Below are 25,670 nucleotides of genomic sequence, written 5' to 3'. Positions count from 1 at the left end.
AGCCGAAGGAATAACATCATCACACACACACACACACACACACACATACACTCAACAAAAATATAAACGCAACACTTTTGGTTTTGCTCCCATTTTGTATGAGATGAACTCAAAGATCGAAAACTTTTTCCATATACACAATATCACCATTTCCCTCAAATATTGTTCACAAACCAGTCTAAATCTGTGATAGTGAGCACTTCTCCTTTGCTGAGATAATCCATCCCACCTCACAGGTGTGCCATACCAAGATGCTGATTAGACACCATGATTAGTGCACAGGTGTGCCTTAGACTGCCTGCAATAAAAGGCCACTCTGAAAGGTGCAGTTTTATCACACAGCACAATGCCACAGATGTCGCAAGTTTTGAGGGAGCGTGCAATTGGCATGCTGACAGCAGGAATGTCAACCAGAGCTGTTGCTCGTGTATTGAATGTTCATTTCTCTACCATAAGCCATCTCCAAAGGCGTTTCAGAGAATTTGGCAGTACATCCAACCAGCCTCACAACCGCAGACCACGTGTAACCACACCAGCCCAGGACCTCCACATCCAGCATGTTCACCTCCAAGATCGTCTGAGACCAGCCACTCGGACAGCTGCTGAAACAATCGGTTTGCATAACCTAAGAATTTCTGCACAAACTGTCAGAAACCGTCTCAGGGAAGCTCATCTGCATGCTCGTCGTCCTCATCGGGGTCTCGACCTGACTCCAGTTTGTCGTCGTAACCGACTCGAGTGGGCAAATGCTCACATTCGCTGGCGTTTGACACGTTGGAGAGGTGTTCTCTTCACGGATGAATCCCGGTTCACACTGTTCAGGGCAGATGGCAGACAGCGTGTGTGGCGTCGTGTGGGTGAGCGGTTTTCTGATGTCAGTGTTGTGGATCGAGTGGCCCATGGTGGCGGTGGGGTTATGGTATGGGCAGGCGTCTGTTATGGACGAAGAACACAGGTGCATTTTATTGATGGCATTTTGAATGCACAGAGATACCGTGACGAGATCCTGAGGCCCATTGTTGTGCCATACATCCAAGAACATCACCTCATGTTGCAGCAGGATAATGCACGGCCCCATGTTGCAAGGATCTGTACACAATTCTTGGAAGCTGAAAATGTCCCAGTTCTTGCATGGCCGGCATACTCACCGGACATGTCACCCATTGAGCATGTTTGGGATGCTCTGGACCGGCGTATACGACAGCGTGTACCAGTTCCTGCCAATATCCAGCAACTTCGCACAGCCATTGAAGAGGAGTGGACCAACATTCCACAGGCCACAATTGGCAACCTGATCAACTCTATGCAAAGGAGATGTGTTGCACCGCATGAGGCAAATGGTGGTCACACCAGATACTGACTGGTATCCCCCCCCAATAAAACAAAACTGCACCTTTCAGAGTGGCCTTTTATTGTGGGCAGTCTAAGGCACACCTGTGCACTAATCATGGTGTCTAATCAGACTCTTGATATGGCACACCTGTGAGGTGGGATGGATTATCTCAGCAAAGGAGAAGTGTTCACTATCACAGATTTAGACTGGTTTGTGAACAATATTTGAGGGAAATGGCGATATTGTGTATGTGGAAAAAGTTTTCGATCTTTAAGTTCATCTCATACAAAATGGGAGCAAAACCAAAAGTGTTGCGTTTATATTTTTGTTGAGTGTATATATATATATATATATATATATATATATATATATATACGAAGTCTGTCCAAAAAGTAACAGACCTTTTTATTTTTTTCAAAAACTATATGGATTTGAATCATGTGCGCTTGCATCAGCCAAGCTTGAACCTTTGTGCACATGCATGAGTTTTTTCACGCCTGTCGGTTGCGTCATTCGTCTGTGGGCAGGCTTTGAGTGAGCACTGGTCCAGCCCCCTCGTCAGATTTTCATTGTCAGGGAAATGGCTGAGCGACTGCTGCTTTGCTCCATGAAAATTTTTTCAGAAACTGTGTGAGACAGCCAGGTGGAAACCATTCGGAAAATTCAGATTGCTTTCGGTGAAGATTCTATCGGTGTCACACAGATTAAGGACCATTACAACCAGATTAAAGACGGCCCACACCAGCGGAGTGCATGCCGCACTTCGATCGGCCATCGACAGGCTGAAACGACCAGATCATTTCCAAAGTGAAGGCTGTGTTGATCCGGGAGGTCGTGTGACTACCAGAGAAATCGCAGAAAATGTGGACATCAGCACTTTTGCGGCACATTCCACTGTTACAGGAGATTTTGTAATGAAAGACATGCGGAGGAATTCATGCGTCGGGACAGAGCCGTTCATGGCGCACAACAAACACCTCCGTGTTGGAAACCATTCGGAAGATTCAGACGGCTTTCGGTGGCCTTTCAGTCGAGTGAGTATCCGAGAAATTGTGTAACAGCTGGGCATGCCACAACATGTCCTGTGAGACTTCCAACACGGAGGTGTTTGTTGTGCGCCATGAGCACAACAAAGGAACAGGGTCTAGCATTGCTCATTGCTCCCCAGCTCAGTTGCCATGTGTTGGAGTTCACCTCGGTGAACGACAGGGTCGCGTCCCTACACCTTTGGGTTTTGGACAGGTCTCTAACTGTTGTCTTGGCCTACGGGCGGAGCGGCAGTGCAGAGTACCCGACGTTCTTGGAGTCTCTGGGAGGGGTACTAGATAGTGCTCCGACTGGGGCTCCATTGTTCTCCTGGGGGACTTCAACGCCCACGTGGACGGCAACAGTGAGACCTGGAGGGGGTGATCTGGAAGCACGGCCTTCCCGATATGAACCCAAGTGGTGTTCAGTTGTTGGACTTCTGTGCTAGCCACAGTTTGTCCATCACGAACACCATGTTCGAGCACAAGGGTGTCCATAAGTGCATGTGGCACCAGGACACCCTGAGCCGGAGGTCGATGATTGACTTTGTAGTCGTATCATCTGACCTTTGGCCATGTGATTCAGACAATCAGGTGAAGAGAGGGGCTGAGCTGTCGACCAATCACCACCTGGTGATGAGTTGGATCCGCTGGGAGGGGAAGAAGCCGATCACACCTGGCAGGCCCAAACGTATGAGGGTCTGCTGGGAACGACTGGCGGAACCCTCTGTCAGCAAGGCCTTCAACTCCCACCTCCAGGTGAGCTTCTCCCAGATCCCTGGGGAGGTTGGAGACATGGAGTCTGAGTGGACCATGTTCTCCACCTCCATTGTCAATGCAGCCTGTGCGGTCACAGAGGTGAAAACGTGGGTCTGGGAGTAGTTCAGGGAGGCCATAGAGGACTATTGGTGGGCCTCAAAGAAATTCTGGCAAACTGTCCGACACCTCTGGAGGCGGAAGCAGCTCTCCACCAACACTGTCTACAGTGCGGGTGGGGAGCTGTTGACCCTGACTGGGGATGTTGTCGGGCGGTGGAAGGAATACTTTGAGGATCTCCTCAATCAGAGGCTGGGGACTCAGAGGCGGGCTCATCCATCACCCAAGCAGAAGTCACCGAAATGGTCAGAAAGCTCCTCGGTGGCAGGGCTCCTGGGGTGGATGAAATCCATCCGGAGTACCTTAAGTCTCTGGATGTTGTGGGTCTTGGTTGACACATCTCAGCAACATCGCGTGGTGGTCGGGGACAGTGCCTCTGGATTGGCAGACCGGGGTGGTGGTCCTTCTGTTTCAGAAGGGGGACCGGAGGGTGTGTTCCAACTACAGGGGGATCACACTCCTCAGCCTCCCCTTTAAGGTCTATTCCAGAGTACTGGAGAGGAGATTTCGACCGATAGTTGAACCTCGGATTCAGCAGGAGCAGTGTGGTTTTTGTTCTGGTCTCGGCACACTGGACCAGCTCTACATCCTCCATCGGGAGCTCAAGGGTTCATGGGAGTTCGCCCAACCAGTCCACATGTGTTTTGTGGATCTGAAGAAGGCCTTCAACCGTGTCCCTCGAGGCGCCCTGTGGGGGGTGTCCAAGCTCGGTCACTCAGGAGGAGCTCTGAGTCGAGCCGCTGCTCCTCTACATCAAAGTAGCCAGCTGAGGTGGCTTGGGCATCTTTTTCGGATGCCCTCTGGACGCCTTGCTGGAGAGGTGTTCTGGGCACGTCCCATCAGGAGGAGGCCCCAGGGAAGACCCAGGACATGCTGGAGGGACTATGTCTCGCAGCTGGCTTAGGAAGGCCTCGGGGTTCTCCCGGAGGAGCTGGCAGAGGTGTGTGTGGATCGGGAGGTCTGGGCGGCTTTGCTTGAGCTGCTGCCCCCGCGACCCGACCTCGGATGAAGCGGAAGAAAATGGATGGAATGGATGGATGTTTTGTGGGTTTAACTTATGTGTTCTGTTTGTACAGCACTTTGAAATCACTGAAAACATATTATAAATTAATAATATTAATATTACTATTATTACTGTTGCTGAACTTAATAATAATTCTTGGGATTTTCTTTTTCAATCAATCAATCAATCAATTTTTTTATATAGCGCCAAATCACAACAAACAGTTGCCCCAAGGCGCTTTATATTGTAAGGCAAGGCCATACAATAATTATGTAAAACCCCAACGGTCAAAACGACCCCCTGTGAGCAAGCACTTGGCTACAGTGGGAAGGAAAAACTCCCTTTTAACAGGAAGAAACCTCCAGCAGAACCAGGCTCAGGGAGGGGCAGTCTTCTGCTGGGACTGGTTGGGGCTGAGGGAGAGAACCAGGAAAAAGACATGCTGTGGAGGGGAGCAGAGATCGATCACTAATGATTAAATGCAGAGTGGTGCATACAGAGCAAAAAGAGAAAGAAACAGTGCATCATGGGAACCCCCCAGCAGTCTACGTCTATAGCAGCATAACTAAGGGATGGTTTAGGGTCACCTGATCCAGCCCTAACTATAAGCTTTAGCAAAAAGGAAAGTTTTAAGCCTAATCTTAAAAGTAGAGAGGGTGTCTGTCTCCCTGATCTGAATTGGGAGCTGGTTCCACAGGAGAGGAGCCTGAAAGCTGAAGGCTCTGCCTCCCATTCTACTCTTACAAACCCTAGGAACTACAAGTAAGCCTGCAGTCTGAGAGCGAAGCGCTCTATTGGGGTGATATGGTACTACGAGGTCCCTAAGATAAGATGGGACCTGATTATTCAAAACCTTATAAGTAAGAAGAAGAATTTTAAATTCTATTCTAGAATTAACAGGAAGCCAATGAAGAGAGGCCAATATGGGTGAGATATGCTCTCTCCTTCTAGTCCCCGTCAGTACTCTAGCTGCAGCATTTTGAATTAACTGAAGGCTTTTTAGGGAACTTTTAGGACAACCTGATAATAATGAATTACAATAGTCCAGCCTAGAGGAAATAAATGCATGAATTAGTTTTTCAGCATCACTCTGAGACAAGACCTTTCTGATTTTAGAGATATTGCGTAAATGCAAAAAAGCAGTCCTACATATTTGTTTAATATGCGCTTTGAATGACATATCCTGATCAAAAATGACTCCAAGATTTCTCACAGTATTACTAGAGGTCAGAGTAATGCCATCCAGAGTAAGGATCTGGTTAGACACCATGTTTCTAAGATTTGTGGGGCCAAGTACAATAACTTCAGTTTTATCTGAGTTTAAAAGCAGGAAATTAGAGGTCATCCATGTCTTTATGTCTGTAAGACAATCCTGCAGTTTAGCTAATTGGTGTGTGTCCTCTGGCTTCATGGATAGATAAAGCTGGGTATCATCTGCGTAACAATGAAAATTTAAGCAATACCGTCTAATAATACTGCCTAAGGGAAGCATGTATAAAGTGAATAAAATTGGTCCTAGCACAGAACCTTGTGGAACTCCATAATTAACTTTAGTCTGTGAAGAAGATTCCCCATTTACATGAACAAATTGTAATCTATTAGACAAATATGATTCAAACCACCGCAGCGCAGTGCCTTTAATACCTATGGCATGCTCTAATCTCTGTAATAAACTTTTATGGTCAACAGTATCAAAAGCAGCACTGAGGTCTAACAGAACAAGCACAGAGATGAGTCCACTGTCCGAGGCCATAAGAAGATCATTTGTAACCTTCACTAATGCTGTTTCTGTACTATGATGAATTCTAAAACCTGACTGAAACTCTTCAAATAGACCATTCCTCTGCAGATGATCAGTTAGCTGTTTTACAACTACCCTTTCAAGATTTTTTGAGAGAAAAGGAAGGTTGGAGATTGGCCTATAATTAGCTAAGATAGCTGGGTCAAGTGATGGCTTTTTAAGTAATGGTTTAATTACTGCCACGTTAAAAGCCTGTGGTACATAGCCAACTAACAAAGATAGATTGATCATATTTAAGATCGAAGCATTAAATAATGGTAGGGCTTCCTTGAGCAGCCTGGTAGGAATGGGGTCTAATAAACATGTTGATGGTTTGGATGAAGTAACTAATGAAAATAACTCAGACAGAACAATCGGAGAGAAAGAGTCTAACCAAATACCGGCATCACTGAAAGCAGCCAAAGATAACGATACGTCTTTGGGATGGTTATGAGTAATTTTTTCTCTAATAGTTAAAATTTTGTTAGCAAAGAAAGTCATGAAGTCATTACTAGTTAAAGTTAATGGAATACTCAGCTCAATAGAGCTCTGACTCTTTGTCAGCCTGGCTACAGTGCTGAAAAGAAACCTGGGGTTATTCTTATTTTCTTCAATTAGTGATGAGTAGAAAGAGTCATACCGACTGTTTTGCTGGTTACCCTCGAAAAGTCAATTTGCATTAAGAAATAAACTTGACATTAAAAACATGCAACACACTATTGAAACCAGACATATTTTCTTGTGTTGTCCTCTTTTCTTCTGTGCTTTTAGCCACCACCATTCATCACACACAATGCTCCAGGTAGTGGACTGACTCGTGACAGCAATATCTTGCGATCGTTCATTTTGTCTTTGAAGCTCTTTGACCCAAATTGTTCCACTGATCATAAATGTCACGTCGTTCTTCCTCTCTCTGGCCGTTTGTTCTGAATAATGGAGTGTGTGCTTGTGTGTATGTTTGTTCGTGCCTCCGCGGCAGATGGAATGTCTGCGGTTTGGTTTATCATTTGACTGTGTATTTCTTTGAGTGCTCAGAATACCTCAGCTAATGTCGTCTATTTGTCTGTCTGACTCTTCCAGAGACCTCAGTGAGAACCAGATTCAGGCGGTTCCCAGGAAAGCTTTCAGAGGAATCACCAGTGTCAAAAACCTGTAAGTATTCATGCTTACTTCTTCTCATTTCTTCCTTCCTCTTTCCTGTGATGTTTTTTTTTTTTTTTTTTTTGCTATTTCAGTATTTTCTCATAGAGAAATTGATTTCAGTTGATCTTTCCTTTCTTCTCCTCCTTACAGTATTGTAAAACGGAAATGGGACATTTCCATTTTGCTCACTTTTTTCCAATAAATGAGTGCAGGTTACAGTTTGTATCAGTAGTACAGTAGCAGTAATAAATATTTCAAATCTTCAGATTACATGGTGATGAACTGGTTTATCTCTCTCCAGCTATAAGGCCAGAAGGTGGACATAGACATCCACTCCACCCATATGTAAACATCATAACTTGAACAAAATTGATCAAATTTTCAGTAAGTTTGAACACAATATTCGAAATGGGTGTGTGTCTTGGACAGTTTTGAATTTGAGCCTGGTTGGGCTTCACAAACACACTCAAGGGACCACTTCAAAATGTTCTCAGCCTCACTCAGAAAATGTCACAGGAGAAAGATCGTTCTTGCATTATTCTCCGACACATTATCTCTCTTATGGCGCAGTCACACGGCATACGACGATTCCTGAACGAAGGGAAAAAAGTAAAAAAAAAAAAAAAAAAATCACAATTCAATGAAATCACAATTCAATGAACAGTATGGATTATTGTAATTTATCATACCCCTGCAGCTGTATTTCATTCTTTTTCCTTTTTTTTATAGGCAGTATCCACTGGTCAGCCACAAAAAAAAGTTGAACATAATCAGTAGTTTACATCTATATGTATAAAAGGCATTCTAATCATTTTTCCGCAAATCTGATTGGTTAATCGTGTGAGATTTCAGACCGTATAATATCCAGTGTACGGTGGCCAAATATTCTACTGCTTCACATTTGATGTATTACTCCATGTCCTGAGCACACTCGCTGCTACGCAGATGTCAATAATGGCGCGGTCAGCTGAGAGCGAGAGATGTGGCGTAGCGACGGCGATGACGAAATGGGTGAATTTAAGCTACCATACAAAAGTATTGATGTGGATTCAGAATTACCCTTTCACATTTAATGGACCACTCCGCACCCTGACCGCTGCTGGAGCGATGGTGCAGACGCTGCTGCTAATGTTAAGCCTTGCCGACCGAATTAACTACAGAAAAATAGACCAAATTGCCTACATAAAAATAAACTGTGCAAATTATAAAATTGGATTAGAATGGGAATAATCCCCTTGTGTCTGAGGATTTGCGGATGTTCATGCTGGATTACAGTTGCAAATATCCGGCTCAATTTGTGACCGTAAAAGCTTCTGCAAATCATCAGAGACAACAGGGTTATTCCATAAATCTATGTATGTATGTATGTATGTATGTGGCACGGTTTGTGTTCGTGGTGAACTGCCACAGTAATTAAGCAATCAACACCAAACTTAGTATGGTGACTGGGGGCACCGGGGGGCTGGGGGCACTGGGGTTGAAAGAGCATGTGCACGAACACACATGCAAACACACACACACACATGGTCAGCCTTATATCATATATCACGACCCGCTGACTGGAGCCCTTATTTTCACAGTTCATGTGGTACTCAGGTCAGGTAGAAAGCATCACACTTTACTTACTACATAGTAGTGGCTGGTGAGGGTGGACTTTAATTAGAATCCCAACGGGTCAGTGCGTACTCCATGCGAGTTAAGGTGTGCATTTTTTTTACTTAAAATGTGCCTGCTGTGTACAGCATGCAGAATGTTGATATGCCTCCCAAGAAGCAGGGGGCATTAGGTCATAAAGTCCCAAGTCCTAAACGGATGAAATGTAATAGAGCTGGGAAACATCTGCAGGGACACTAAGAACATTATATATCCCACAGCATTGCCGTGATATGACATGCTGTCACCTTTTTATCGTCATTCACTTGAGTCTCATGAATGTCACAAATTGCTCTATGAAAATTAATGACGACAACATACACACAATGCAATGCAACTTACTACATCTTAACTAAAGTGACATGAAATATAGAATGACATGGCTAAAATTCATCTCTATTACCCGTGCGTAGAATGGGTAATTCAGCTAGTAAACTATAAACCTTCCAGGATTAAATGTCTCCTAATTTAGTGATCAAGCCTAAATTATTAAGATCATGAAGACAACTGAAAGCCATGGTACAAATTATTGACAGGGGTTGCTGTCGCCTTTGTTTTCTTTTGTTTTTTTATTGGTAGTATTATTCAATTAATAAACCACCTTTTCTTTTTCCAAATAATTTATATTTTGAGTCCTCTCACTTTTTGTCTCATTTTCACTGTCTTCCTGTCTCCTTACGCTTCAAAAAGGATTTGTACTCACATCAGGGCCTCAATAACCCCCTGCCATTAATTAATGACATGCTAATCACCAATACTCTGATCAATAGTCTGCCAAATCAATGCTTCCCATTGATAACAGCTGATCAATATTGCCTGATTCTGCATACAGTTATAGGAGACAGACTCTTGGGAGTGAACAATATCATCAGTGCAAGAACACTGAAGCAGAACTAGAATACCATAGAAAAGAATTTATTCTGGAATCAAAATTGATGCCTTTTCTTATATAATAGTTTAACATAATGTCTGAATGACACAGGATGTGTGCACACTAAGATGACAACATACAAATGTAGTAAATTTGATGGAGTAAAATAGACTACACTGACTACATATTGTCCCATTCCAAATAGTGTTAATATACCTCTATCATAACATTAAATCAAGTTGATCAGCTGTAATAGAGTCCATTTATACTATGATAGAGTTAATTTACCACTATGAGAGAGTTGATTTAAGTCTAAATAGAGTTGATTTAACACTGTTTGTAGTGGTGCCATGTACACCCACTGCAGAGTTTGTTTTTTTCTTTGAAAAATTGTCTGTTTCACTGTATGAATTGGAGCTGTTCAGGATATAAAGATTCCATGCCTTGCTCAAGGGCACATTGGCCACGATGATTACACTGGTCAATAGAAGATTGACGTCCTGCAGATTGCTGTCTTTAACATACACCTACGGGTGTCTACGGTTGACTCGTTAATGCATAAAGAAAATCTATTGAATTTCTGCCACCTCACAAGAACACTTCAGACACAATTTTGTAAAGTGGAAATAAAACAATTACTTGAGAGATCATTTATTCTCATTCTGATTTAGTGTTTCACTTTATTGCATCATATCTTAGAGTTTTTCATTTCATCTTTGCATTGTGAAGCACTTGGTAAACATTGATGTAAAGGCTTGATGACAATAGAGATATGGAATATCTGCAGATGACAGTTTGTCATTACAGTTTCAATTAAATTACAAAATACAAAATCATATTATGACAAAGAATAACGGAAAAAAGATCCACGCTCTGGTGCTGTTGGGCCGCTCCAATGTAATTCATTGACATTTCACATCTCTTGCATTCTCTGTGTTAAACAACTGGTGCGGCTATAGACGTCTTCATATGCAAACTGGTAATTAAGGTAGATTCTACGTCCTTCCATGGCTAATGGTGAGATTTATAAAACAACTTCACAGACTTTGTTCTACAGTTATGCTGTGAATGCTGAGGACATCAGTTCCCAACAAAATCATTTTAATCAAAATAGAAAGCAATCACAGGAACAACCATTAGAGGGACCGAGTGAATTTATTTCTATTATCTACATTTGCCTTGGCACAGCCATAGATTAGAGTGTATCCATTAAGGTGGTCTCAGGATTGCTTTTTATAGATTTGTGTGTACTGTATTACTGATGGCTTCTTCAAAACATGAGCTTTAGTGCTCTTTGGACAGACTGCAGACCATGACACCTTACTGAAAACTTGGTGGAATCACTTCTTCCGCATTGGGAGTGAGTCACCAAAGCAGACACCTGAATCGAACCAGAAGGTACTGAATGGATTATGTATGTATGTCATCTATCCCAAGGCATGTCTTGGGATTCCCCAAGAGGACGTAGAATGGCAGGAGAGAGGGACATCTGGTCTGCCATAAGTTGCTGCCATAGCAGCCTATCCCTGGATAAGTGGAGGAAAATAGATTGAGGGTATGATCAACAAATTACTTGTCAAGCTGTTTGCAGTACTTTTTAATTGGGTCATTTGTGTATTGATAAAGTGAATGACTGTAATTAAGACCAATGTAAATTCAATCCACAGAGATTATTACTTTTGGTATAAATGGACTTCAGAGTGCTTCTGCTCTGAGCTGTAAACTGGGTATTTGTGTCAGTATTTAAATAAGTGTCGGGTCCTGTGGCATTTCTCCAAAGCTTTGATTTCATGTTTGGCTTGATCTCTTTTCTGATCATCTAATCCGTTCTCAGCCCTCACATAGGACACAGTCCAAGCTAACCAGACACACATCTCTGCCTTTTTGACTTAAGACTTACTCTTGGCATTTTCTCTGCTATGTTTTACAAGTCCCAGAGAACCGCAAAGCATATTACATGTTACTCCAGGATATTATGTAGCAGCACTATTAGTGTTATTTGTTTCACGTGTACTCGTGACTTGTAAACTATACAGGCTCTTTTTCTACAACAGCAAATGGTGACTTAAAGGTTAGAGAAGTGGAATTGTGACTTGAAGTAAAAATTGCCTGTGGATTACAACCATTACCAAGCTCTTGAGCAAAGTCCCTAATTCCCAAATTGCTAGTTGTGAAGTTGAGTTTCTTACAGAGCAGAAGTGCCAAAGTACTAGTACTTAGTTCTGGAGACACCCAGGTCTTACAACCATACAATAAATCCTGAAACACCAGGGGCCTCATTAATCAACCTTCTGTACAGGCAGATTTTTGCTTAAACTGTGCAAACGAACACTTTCATGGAAACTATGGAATTTATCATCTTGTACTTAGATTTAGAAATGTGTGTAAATATATGAACAGTTCAGACTTGCCTACACACAGCATCTAATGATGGAAGAGTGGAACTGCAACTACCAGCATCCAAAACCACTGCATTTCTGTGTAAATCTAACATGTTTCTCATATATTATGTAAAAGCTAACAAGAAATAAACACTTGTAAAACCAAAAATGCTGTTTTTGTAACCTGATAATACTTCTGGGGTGATTTACAAGACATTTTGCAGACGTCAGCGTGCACACACATCACACATGGCGGAATCCGCTCTGAAACGGCTGTGTTTCTGTGTAAATCGAACATGTTTCTCATATATTATGTAAAAGTTAACAAGAAATAAACACGTAAAATTAAAAATGCTGTTTTTGTAACTTGGTAACACCTCTGGAGTGATTTACAAGACATCTCGCAGACTTCAGCGTGCACACACATCACATGGCGGAATCCGCTCTGAAACGGCTGTGTTTCTGTGTAAATCGAACATGTTTCTCATATATTATGTAAAAGTTAACAAGAAATAAACACGTAAAACTAAAAATGCTGTTTTTGTAACTTGGTAACACCTCTGGAGTGATTTACAAGACATCTCGCAGACTTCAGCGTGCACACACATCACGTGGCGGAATCTGCTCTGAAACCACTGTGTTTCTGTGTAAATCTAACATGTTTCTCATATATAATGTAAAAGCTAAAGAGAAATAAACACTTGTAAAACTAAAAATGCTGTTTATGTAACCTGATAACACCTCTGGAGTGATTTACAAGACAATCCCACAGACATCAATGTGCACACACACCACACGTGGCGGAATCCTTCTGCAAAGGTATCAGCAGCATACAACCTTGTCTTGGCTCTTCCCAGATGAGTGTCAGGATCATGGACTGAAGAAGTTACTTTCACAGCAGGTTTTACAAACTCACCCTATACCAAAGCAAATATTTTGGTTCTGAATCAGGGATCCCAACTCCGTAGTGAACTTCTCAAGAGCTACGATGAACACATCCAATGATTCTGTTAAGCTCACAGCATTTATATGTACAGTCAACATCAGTGAACCTTTCTTCAGTGCCAAATGATCTGAACTCACTGGACTTCACAATTCTTCACAAGAGCCAGTCAATAAAGGACTTAAACAAAAATGAAACCAGAACAAATCCCTTGCTCACCCCAGACCTCACTGGAAAGAAGCCAGACACTCTGTCTCCACTCTATACATCAATCACAGGACAAGTGTTTAGGCCATCTATGACGTTCACTAAATTTGTTGAAGTGCTATATCGAACCTGAGGCCTATTAGCGTGGTGCTTCTCCATGGATACCATATTGTAGAGCAGATAAGATTCTACAATTTCTCCTGATCAGGATACCAGTCCATCACAGGTTACTTCACCAGCCAAGCCCAGAATCCATTTCCAGCTAGGTGGACTTGGACAATGCCGATGACATGACTTGTCCGAATACACAAAATGACTGAGAATTGGTCAATTCCTATATATTGGGAGTTCAACTGTTACCCACCCTGTAGCTTAGTGGGGTTCCCATGAATTCTCAAGATGCCCCATAGTGTTGCACCCAAATGACAAAAAATTAACGTGTGCTGTCAAACCAGTTTCAGGTTTAGTCTAAAATTACTTGCCATGTTCTTCAAACAGTATTTAATGTCCACTTTCTCCTCTGACCCAACTCAGTCAACATTCATGTCTCTGGGTCCTCAGCGTTTTAGATTGAAACCTGTCAGAGAAGAGTTCATGGCATCATGAGGGTGTTGAACCATGGGGTTTGGTGAAGTTGACACTTTTGCAGGAGAACAAACTTCTAAGTATTTGGCATCCTGGTGTTTCCTGTATTATTGTAGAGTTGTGAAACTTAATTAGTGAACCAGTTAAGCTGTGAAATAATTTGATGACTACTTGTAGATGTCTTTGGTACTAGGTCTCTTTGGAGGATATTTGATTTGAGTTGGAATGATTTTGTGACACATGAATACTTATTTTGGGTGACTAAGATGAGGAATATTGCCTCGTGCCTTCATACACCGTTGCGCACTTTGCTTTCACGACATTTGCCATCACATCTTTTGTCCATCTTCTTTTTCTCAGTCCTCTTTGATTTTATTTTACTTCCATTCACATTTCTTCTCTTTCCACTCTAGTGATCACTCCATCTGTTCCTCCCTAATTTCCCTCTGCTCCTCATTCCTTCTTTGATGCCATTCCCAACTAGCTTCTCCCTTAATTCCTTCTCCCTTCTATTCCTACTTTTTCTCAGTTTTCCTCTTCTCCTTTTCTCATCTCGCTCCGTCTGTCAATTAAACAAGGTGACTCCTGCAGTAAAAAGTAAAAAAAAAAAAAACTTTTGACATTTTGTCCCTGGTGGACACACTATTGATTTTTGTATGTCTCTCTCTCTCTCTCTGTCTCTCGCTCTTACATTCTCTTTCATTGCCTTTCTGCATCTGTCTCTCTTTCTGTCTCATGCACGCCACTTTTCAGAGAGGTGGGTCTCTCACACACACACACACACACACCAGGCCTTTAATCCCCTATTGTTCCCGGTGTGTGGTGTGCGCCTTGTATGGCAGCACCTTGACATCGGGGTGAATGTGAGGCATAATTGTAAAGCGCTTTGAGCATCTTATGCAGATGGAAAAGCGCTATATAAATGCAGTCCATTTACACACACACACACACACACACACACACACACACACACACACACACACACACACACACACACACACACACACACACACACACACACACACACACACACACACACACACAGCTCTTTCAGCCCAGCTTCCAGGCTGCATTGCACTTCTGGAACTGTCAAGGATCTGGCAAATGCTGTTCCTGCTGTCTTATGCTAATCTAAGGAGACACCTATGCATTGTATCTGTGTGTGTGTGTGTGTGTGTGACCTTTCCTATACATTGTGCTAAAGTCAGCTCGCCAAACCACAGACAAACATGTGAAATTGGTGTGCCCGGATGAAACCCACACAGATAAGTGCAGAACATGCAAACTCCACACAGAAAGGCCGAGGTGGGCAGTGATCCCACAACCTTATTGCTGTGAGGAACCAGTGCTAACCACTAAGCCACTATGCTGATGGTGCCATGGCTCTTGAGACCATAGTTTTTAATGGCCACACTCAAGTCATCTGTTATTAAAGCCACAACTCAAATATGCACAATACTAACAACCAAACAAAGGCTAACTAGCTTGTTATCTTTAGCTGCGTGTGTTCAGGCTTCATTTGTTCCACTCTACCACTTCACTCATTTATGGGTTCACCAAAAATTAGACGGACTCAGGCACTGCCAAGGGGGTGACATCCAAAAGCAACTGACTTGAGCTTCGAAATCGCTTTTCAGAAAATCAATCGGTGATGGCTGGTGGTGGTGGTTTGTCCTTTATGTAGTCAGTCTGTGATACGTCCACACATCGAATCATTCTTTAATGATAAGAAGTTGAATTACTGTGTTGTTGCAGCTTATATGAAATGTGTGTTACATTTTTTCTAGTGATGAAGCTCAGAAGAGACTCACTATGCATGTTCAGCTCTAGTCTGACTTAAATTGGTGGCACATGATAATCACTCACTCTGGCAGCCATCTGCTCTAATGATTATCAAGAAGCTTGAACGCTTCAGATAAAATACGGCTGATTCGTACCCTCAGTGCCCACACAGGTCCGCCTTTTTGTCTTCAGTCGCCATCACATCCTCATATTCTATCTGCCTGCTTTCAGTTTTTATTGTGATGAACTTTAATTCATTTTCTCCCCCGGGTTCACTGGCATCATCGTGTACAGACCGACGCCACGTTCAAAGGACATGTTAAGAAAATAGGACATTCCTTCAAACTGCACTGTATCAGCTGAATCAGAAAATACGGCGACGTGCCCAGTTTCTCCTTCTCTTTGCCGTTCTCCTTCTTGTCATCACTTCTCCTTTCTCTTCTCCCTCATAAAACGCCTCCACGCTTCATGCTCCCCTACCCACAATGCAGTGCAGAATGGCCGTTTGTTTGAATTATTACCAGAATGCCTTAGAGAGAGGTGAGAACACTGTGTCAGCTGCGCGCACACCCAATGTGCACGCGTGCACAGGTACGGGTTTCTCTGCCGCACTGTCATTGCAGATTTGTGCCGTCAGTCTTTTCTTTGTTTACCACAATACGGAGTTCGGCACATAGTGAGCAACAGAGCACAAAATTATAAATGACTAACGGCACCCTTTTGGGAGCAGGTTGTCTTTAAATGTAGGTGAAACCAGAGGAGTTAACGTATATGTCACTGCGCATTTCTTCCTCCGCTATGTGTGTTTTGTGCAAAATCACAGGGGGGATTTGAGAACCAAGAACATCAGCTTTCTTTCTGTTATTCTTTACACAGATTCCCAACAGACATTGCAATACATTAACCATTGTGCAGATCTTTAAACACAACTTATTCATTCATTGAGCAGGCTTTAGTAGCATGATATTTACATGTGTTGCCAAAGCACAAACACAGTTTTAAAGGTTATAAAACAATGAAATTAACAATAATGTAAATAGCCATCAAAATTGTGCAATTTGAATTAATATTGAAAAAAAAAAACACTCACATGAGGTGTTTTTTCAGGTGATTCAAAAGGCCATATTCCAAAAAACTGCAATGGAAACACTTTTTTTTCCATTAATTCAGGTTATGTGACATACAGAACGAGTCACATGACACTGTAAAATAGGAGTAGGAAGAGACAAAGCGCTTGTTAAATGTTATAAGAGGTAAACATTATGCTAATATTTGTTTAAAAAAGGAAATATTTAGTGGGACTTACCCTTCATTCACCATAACGCTTGACATTACCATTCTCGTGAGAGCCTCACTTGAATGGCAATTGTCACAAGAGAACTAAACCCAGCAGTGGTGTTCTATCTCTCAACGAAATGTGATCATTTTTTTTTTTTTTTTTTTCAACATTCCAAAACTATCACTTACCTTTTGTACAAATCTGTGTTGGATACCCAGCTAAAGTCAGGTTGTGACTAAAGCATTAAAGGTGATAGTGAAGTGCTGAAGGACAGAGAAAAAATACCAATATTAATTTCTAAGTAGGAACATTTAAACCCTCTCTTTCATGGCTTTGCATCCTGGAAGGTTGCAGCCTCTAACTTTTAGGTCATCTAAAATGTTTTGTTTATAAAATTATAATGTTTATTCTTGCTTCTCACCAAAAATATGAAATAAACTGAAATGTCCAAACACTCATGTTCAAAATAAATAAGAAGCAAAATGTATTTATTTAGCGCATTATTTATTCACACAAAGTAAGGCACACACGGAGTTAGTGAACACAGCTAATGAGAAAATGAATGTTAATATACTGCACACAAAACACAAGTAAACTGCTTCTTTAAGCCAATGAACAGACAATTGTATGTGTGTTAAATTTGCAATGCAATTAAACATCTGAAAACTTTGAAAAATTTGTAAAAGATAATAAAGTCACTGTGAATTTTCTTCTTGTTCACTTTTTGCACTGGGATCTTAAAAGAGCTGTCCTTGTTGTTTCACATAATCAAATTAAGGTTTTTTTTTTTTTTTTTTGCAAATACGTAGAATGATATATATATATATATATATATATATATATATATATATATATATATATATATATATATATATATATATATATATATATATATATGAGGTCTATTAGAAAAGTATCCTACCTTTTTATTTAAAAAAAAAACTATATGGCTTTGATTCATATGTTTTTACGTTAGCCAAGCTTGAACCTTCGTGCGCATGCGTGAGTTTTTCCACGCCTGTCGGTAACGTCATTCGCTTGTGAGCACACCTTGTGGGAGGAGTGGTCCAGCCCCCTCGTCTGATTTTCATTGTCTGAGAAGTTGCTGAGAGACTGGCGCTGTGCTTCATCAAAATTTTTTCCAAAACTGTGAGGCACATCCGAGTGGATACCATTCGACAAATTAAGCTGGTTTTCGGTGAAAATTTTAACAGCTGATGAGAGATTTTGGATTGTTTCTATCACTGTAAGGACTTCCCACGGAGCGGGACGTCGCGCAGCGCTCCGAGGCGACAGGAAAAACACCTCCGTGTTGATAACCATTTGTAAAATCCAGGCGGTTTTTGGTGGCTTTCAGTTGAGTGAGTATCTGAGAAATAGTTTAACAGCAGGGCATGTTCCAACTTGTCCTTAAGGCTTCCAACGGAGGTGTTTTTCCTGTGGCGGGCGCGCCGTGCCGGCTGCGAGCCAACGCGCCAATCCGTCCGCACGTCTTTCATTAAAAAAATCTCCTTTAACAGTGGAATGTCCAGATAAAATGCTGATTCCGACCTCTTCTGAAAGTTATCTGTTCTCTCACAACGTCCTGGGTCAACAGAGGCTTAAATTTGGAGGTTTTCAGCTTGAAACAGGATGGCGACGTCGCCTTGGAGTGCTGCGCGACGTCCCGCTCCGTGGGAAGTCCTTACAGCGATAGAAACAATCCAAAATCTCTCATCAGCTATTAAAATTTTCACCGAAAACCAGCTTAATTTGTCGAATGGTGTCCACTCGGATGTGCCTCACAGTTTTGGAAAAAATTTTGATGAAGCACAGCGCCAGTCTCTCAGCAACTTCTCAGACAAAGGAATTCCGACGAGGGGGCTGGACCACTCCTCCCACAAGGTGTGCTCACAGGCGAATGACGTCACCGACAGGCGTGAAAAAACTCTCGCATGCCCACGAGGGTTCAAGCTTGGCTGATGTAATCACACGTGATTCAAATCCATATGTTTTTAAAAAAAAAATAAGGTCGGCTACTTTTCTAATAGACCTCGTATATATATATATATATATATATATATATATATATATATATATATATATATATATATATATATATATATACTCAACAAAAATATAAACGCAACACTTTTGGTTTTGCTCCCATTTTGTATGAGATGAACTCAAAGATCTAAAACTTTTTCCACATACACAATAACACAATATCACCATTTCCCTTAAATATTGTTGACAAACCAGTCGAAATCTGTGATAGTAAGCACTTCTCCTTTGCTGAGATAATCCATCCCACCTCACAGGTGTGCCTTAGACTGTCCACAATAAAAGGCCACTCTGAAAGGTGCAGTTTTGTTTTATTGGGGGGGGGATACCAGTCAGTATCTGGTGTGACCACCATTTGCCTCATGCAGTGCAACACATCTCATCATTCATCCGTGAAGAGAACACCTCTCCAATGTGCCAAACGCCAGTGAATGTGAGCATTTGCCCACTCAAGTCGGTTACGACGACGAACTGGAGTCAGGTCGAGACACCGATGAGGACGACGAGCATGCAGATGAGCTTCCCTGAGACGGTTTCTGACAGTTTGTGCAGAAATTCTTTGGTTATGCAAACCGATTGTTTCAGCAGCTGTCCGAGTGGCTGGTCTCAGACGATCTTGGAGGTGAACATGCTGGATGTGGAGGTCCTGGGCTGGTGTGGTTACACGTGGTCTGCGGTTGTGAGGCTGGTTGGATGTACTGCCAAATTCTCTGAAACGCCTTTGGAGATGGCTTATGGTAGAGAAATGAACATTCAATACACGAGCAACAGCTCTGGTTGACATTCCTGCTGTCAGCATGCCAACTGCACGCTCCCTCAAATCTTGCGACATCTGTGGCATTGTGCTGTGTGATAAAACTGCACCTTTCAGAGTGGCCTTTTATTGTGGGCAGTCTAAGGCACACCTGTGCACTAATCATGGTGTCTAATCAGCATCTTGATATGGCACACCTGTGAGGTGGGATGGATTATCTCAGCAAAGGAGAAGTGCTCACTATCACAGATTTAGACTGGTTTGTGAACAATATTTGAGGGAAATGGTGATATTGTGTATGTGGAAAAAGTTTTAGATCTTTGAGTTCATCTCATACAAAATGGGAGCAAAACCAAAAGTGTTGCGTTTATATTTTTGTTGAGTATCAGGCGCTCAAAGCGCTTTACACATTAATGCCTCACATTCACCCCAATGTGAGCAATAGGGGATTAAAGACCTTGCCCAAGGGCTCTTATTGATTTTCCAGTCAAGCTGGCATTTGAACCGAGGATCTTCTGGTCTCAAGCCCAATGCCTTAACCACTCGACCATCACCTCCACTATAGGTGATGGTATATATATATATATACTGTTGTGAAAGTGTAGTGACACGGACCCACAACAGGGGGCGCAAATGAATGGTCAATAGATGAGCCAAAAAGTAACAATTTAATGTTGTGATTGTGCACAACGAATACACAGACAATCTCAGAATATGATAACAGTCAATCCACAAAGGTGACGTGTGGGCAGGCTCGAGGATAGAAGACGTCTGTCCTGAGAAGAGCCGGAACCACACGATTTCCGCCGCCACCGAACCTGGTGAATACTGGAGCCGCCAAGTCCCGAATTCCCAGGTGATCACCGTCCCCGACTGTCGGATCTGGTACTGCTGGCGAAGAACAAAGACAGTCAAGTGTGGGTGTGTGTACACCCCGTAACAACAACGGTGGGAATGCCACCTCCACCTCTAACACACACTCGTGCATCGTGTGTTTAACCACTTATCTGACGGACGTAGGACGAAACAATCGCGACCCACGCCGGTCCTCTGGTTGACAGCTGCAAAACAATAGCTCTTAGAATCAATTACTACCGGCAGAGAAAGTTACCTCCATAGAAGTACGATATCTCGGCAACGAGGTGGAGATGACGTCTGGTCTTTATGGAGTGAGGTGCTGTAGAGTAGATGGGTGACAGCTGTCAAGAGATAATGAGTGACAGCTGTCACCCCCGGCTGTGTCCGTGGCGGCAGCGCCCTCTCGTGCCTGAAGCCCACACTTCAGGCAGGGTGCCCACTGGTGGTGGGCCAGCAGTACCTCCTCTTCTGGTGGCCCACACAACAGGACCCCCCCCTCAACGGGCGCCTCCTGGCGCCCGACCAGGCTTGTTCGGGTGACGGTGGTAGAAGTCGGCCAGGAGGGCCGGATCCAGGACGAAGCTCCTCTTCACCCAGGAGCGTTCTTCGGGTCCATACCCCTCCCAGTCCACCAAATACTGGAACCCCCGGCCCATCCGACGGACGTCCAGGAGCCGGTGCACCGTCCAAGCCGGCTCCCCGTCGATGATCCGAGCAGGAGGCGGCGCCGGTCCGGGAGCACAGAGGGGTGAGGTGTGGTGAGGTTTGATCCTTGAAACGTGAAAAACTGGGTGGATCCGCAGTGAAGCCGGGAGTTGGAGCTTCACTGCGGCAGGACTGAGGACTTTGAGGATCTTGTATGGTCCGATATATCTGTCCTTGAGTTTCGGGGAGTCCACCTGGAGGGGGATGTCCTTCGTGGATAGCCACACCTCCTGCCCGGGGTGGTAAGCAGGGGCCGGGGATCGCCGGCGGTCTGCATGGGTCTTCGCCCTCGTCCGGGCCTTCAACAAGGCAGAACGGGCGGAGCGCCACACCCGACGGCACTTCCGCAGGTGGGCCTGGACCGAGGGCACACCGACCTCTCCCTCCACCACGGGAAACAACGGGGGCTGATACCCCAAACACACCTCAAATGGGGAGAGGCCGTGGCAGAGGACACCTGGCTGTTATGCGCATACTCGATCCAGGCCAGATGTTTACTCCAGGCCGTCGGGTGTGCGGACGTCACACAGCGTAGGGCTTGCTCCAATTCCTGATTGGCCCGTTCTGCCTGTCCATGGGTCTGCGGGTGATACCCGGATGAGAGGCTCACAGTAGCCCCCAGTTCCCGGCAGAAGGTCCTCCAGACATGTGAGGAGAACTGGGGACCACGATCAGAGACGATGTCGGTGGGTATCCCATGCAGACGGACGACGTGGTGGAACAGGAGGTCTGCTGTCTCCTGGGCTGTTGGGAGCTTCGGGAGGGCCACGAAGTGGGCCGCCTTGGAGAATCGGTCCACTATCGTGAAGATGGTGGTGTTGCCCTGGGACGGCGGGAGGCCCGTGACGAAATCCAGGCCGATGTGGGACCAGGGGCGATGAGGCACAGGTAACGGCTGGAGAAGTCCTTGGGACCTTTTATGGTCTGCCTTGCCCCTGGCACAGGTGGTGCAGGCCTGGATGTACTCCCGAACGTCGGCCTCCATAGACGCCCACCAGAAGCGCTGCCGGACAACTGCCATGGTCCTTCGCACCCCTGGATGACAGGAGAGCTTGGAACTGTGACAGAAGTCCAAGACTGCAGCTCTGGCCTCTGGTGGGATGTACAAACGGTTCTTTGGACCAGTTCCGGGGTCCGGGCTCCGTGCCAGGGCCTCCCGGATGATCTTCTCCACGTCCCAGGTGAGGGTGGCCACGATAGTGGACTCAGGCAGGATGGGCTCCGGTGGATCCGACAGTGCAGTTTTGACCTCCTCTTCGTGTACCCGGGACAAGGCATCTGACCTCTGGTTCTTGGTCCCGGGCGATAGGTGATCCGGAAGTCAAAACGCCCGAAGAACAGTGACCAGCGGGCTTGCCTGGGGTTCAGCCGCTTGGCGGTCCTGATATACTCCAGGTTCCGATGGTCAGTGAAAACCGTGAACGGCACAGACGCTCCCTCCAACAGGTGTCTCCACTCCTCAAGAGCCTCTTTCACCGCAAGGAGTTCTCGATTGCCGACGTCATAGTTCCGTTCAGCCGGGGTCAACCTGCATGAAAAGTAGGCACACGGGTGAAGAACCTTATCAGTCTTTCCGCTCTGGGATAGCACGGCTCCTATCCCTGAGTCAGAGGCATCCACTTCAACCACGAACTGGCGGCTAGGGTTGGGCTGCACCAAAACTGGCGCAGTAGAGAACCGTCGTTTCAACTCCTTGAACGCGGCTTCGCACCGATCCGACCAGGTGAAGGGGACTTTTGGAGAGGTCAGGGCTGTCAGGGGGCTAACTACCTGACTGTAGCCCTTAATGAACCTCCTATAGAAATTAGCGAAGCCGAGGAACTGTTGCAGCTTCCTACGGCTTGTTGGTTGGGGTCAATCTCTCACCGCCGCAACCTTGGCCGGATCAGGGGCGACGGAGTTAGAGGAGATGATAAACCCCAGGAAGGACAAAGACGTGCGGTGAAACTCGCACTTCTCACCCTTCACAAACAGTCGGTTCTCTAACAACCGCTGCAGGACCTGACGTACATGCTGGACATGGGTCTCAGGATCCGGAGAAAAGATGAGAATATCGTCCAGATATACGAAGACGAATCGGTGCAGGAAGTCCCGCAAGACGTCGTTAACCAAGGCTTGGAACATCGGGTTAGGGTGATCAAACACTGTTCTGAAGTCCCCCACAAACCCAGTGTATGCTGATAACAACCGTGACTTCTGTTCCCAGAGCACCGTAGCCCAGGCGCGTGCCTTTCCCCGAAGCAAATTGATCACATAAGCTACTTTACTAGCATCTGACGCGTACATGATGGGACGTTGTGCGAAGACGAGCGAACACTGCATGAGAAAGTCCGCGCACGTCTCCACACAACCTCCGTACGGCTCAGGAGGGCTTATGTATGCTTCAGGGGATGGTGGGAGGGGTTGTTGAACCACCACTGGAACATTCATATCCTGCACAGGGTCGGCAGGAGGTTGAGCTGCAGCAGCGCCCTGAGCGCTCGCCGCCACCTGCGCGGAGAGAGCCTCCACGCCTGCGGTTCAGGAGGATGTTTTGCTCGGTCATTTGATCCAACCGAGCCGTAAAGGCGGTGAGAATGTGCTGCAGCTCACCAATCACGCCTCCTGCAGAAGCCTGCGCTCCCTGCTCTCCCATTGGTCGTTCAACAGCTGGGTGACACCCCTCGGAGTCCATGACGCTGGCCGAGATATCCTGTTGTGAAAGTGTAGTGACACGGACCCACAACAGGGGGCGCAAATGAACGGTCAATAGATGAGCCAAAAAGTAACAATTTAATGTTGTGAAGGTGCACAACGAATACACAGACAATCTCAGAATATGATAACAGTCAATCCACAAAGGTGACGTGTGGGCAGGCTCGAGGATAGAAGACGTCTGTCCTGAGAAGAGCCGGAACCACACGATTTCCGCCGCCACCGAACCTGGTGAATACTGGAGCCGCCAAGTCCCGAATTCCCAGGTGATCACCGTCCCTGACTGTCGGATCTGGTACTGCTGGCGAAGAACAAAGACAGTCAAGTGTGGGTGTGTGTACACCCCGTAACAACAACGGTGGGAATGCCACCTCCACCTCTAACACACACTCGTGCAGCGTCTGTTTAACCACTTATCTGACAGACGTAGGACAAAACAATCACGACCCACGCCGGTCCTCTGGTTGACAGCTGCAAAACAATAGCTCTTAGAATCAATTACTACAGGCAGAGAAAGTTACCTCCATAGAAGTACGATATCTCGGCAACGAGGTGGAGATGACGTCTGGTCTTTATGGAGTGAGGTGCTGTAGAGTAGATGGGTGACAGCTGTCAAGAGATAATGAGTGACAGCTGTCACCCCCGGCTGTGTCCGTGGCGGCAGCGCCCTCTCATGCCTGAAGCCCGCACTTCAGGCAGGGCGCCCACTGGTGGTGGGCCAGCAGTACCTCCTCTTCTGGCGGCCCACACAACATATACACTAAAAACAAAGGACATTAGTTTTCTTCCAGAGGTGGGATGAAATCACCATCAAGTCACTCTCAAGTCATGAATCAGCAAGTCCCAAGTCTAGGCTCAAGTCATAATGACCACCATTTGTTTGTAACCTGACTTGAGACTAGATGACTTGGGACTTGCAGACTGATGACTTGAGAATAACTTGACAGTGACTTTGTCCCACCTCTGTTTTCTTCTTCTTCTTTATATTCTTTAGAAGAAAGTGAAGTGTTGGGAAAACTCTGTGTCGTGATCAGATGAAAGACTGAATTTTTATCTTATTTATTCCACCTCCAGCCAATGTAAAGGCTTTTTTAACGGAGGTACAAAAGATTTCCTTCTGTATTTATTTCCAAATGCAATATTTAGTGACTCAAACTGGATGTTTGAGGGATTGGCTTTGAACACCTTTTTGTATATCCTGTTAACTTGAAAATTTGTCGTACGTGTTTGCTGATTAACTGTTTTGTGTGTGTGTGTGTGTGTGTGTGTGTGTGTGTGTGTGTGTGTGTGTGTGTGTGTGTGTGTGTGTGTGTGTGTGTGTGTGTGTGTGTCAAAAATCCAGATGGTAGCACAGGGAAATCCTGAAACAGTCTTCCCATAGGCCTGATGATGAACATGATTAAGCATGCAAACTAATTACATGGTAGGAAATTACATTTTGGCCTCCCATTCTTCCCTCTGTAACAAACATCCTAATGTGAACACAAAATACAGATGCTGCTCAACGCACCCGGATACATCACACAGACACACAAATTTTACCTTTGTCCCAGATTGATATCAATCACATCAGTGCTAATCAGGTTGGTTGATGAACAAAGTTGCCAAAGGAATCCAATCAGATCACAGATGATGGAATTGTTTACTCTGGTGAGGACAGAAGATGAAGTGCATGTCCACAAATATGAATCCTCTAGTTATCATTTATGGAAAAAATTGTGAGGTTTCTGGAGAATTCTGGTCATTTGTGATGGA

At 44.6% G+C, this 25,670-nt stretch overlaps 1 protein-coding gene across 1 annotated transcript in view; it reads left to right on the top strand.

Annotated features, from left to right (window-relative positions):
* Positions 1–25,670, top strand: part of slit3 (slit homolog 3 (Drosophila)) — a 713,397-nt gene that overhangs the window by 385,646 nt on the left and 302,081 nt on the right. The window contains exon 5 of the mRNA XM_034181986.1: positions 7,098–7,169. Coding sequence (XP_034037877.1) covers positions 7,098–7,169 — 72 coding nt within the window. The remainder of the gene's footprint in view (positions 1–7,097; positions 7,170–25,670) is intronic.

This window comes from Thalassophryne amazonica, chromosome 11, assembly GCF_902500255.1.
Source record: "Thalassophryne amazonica chromosome 11, fThaAma1.1, whole genome shotgun sequence".
Classification (NCBI taxonomy): Eukaryota; Metazoa; Chordata; class Actinopteri; order Batrachoidiformes; family Batrachoididae; genus Thalassophryne; species Thalassophryne amazonica.
Note: the sequence above shows the minus strand (reverse complement) of the source record. Positions and strands in the feature narration are given on the sequence as shown.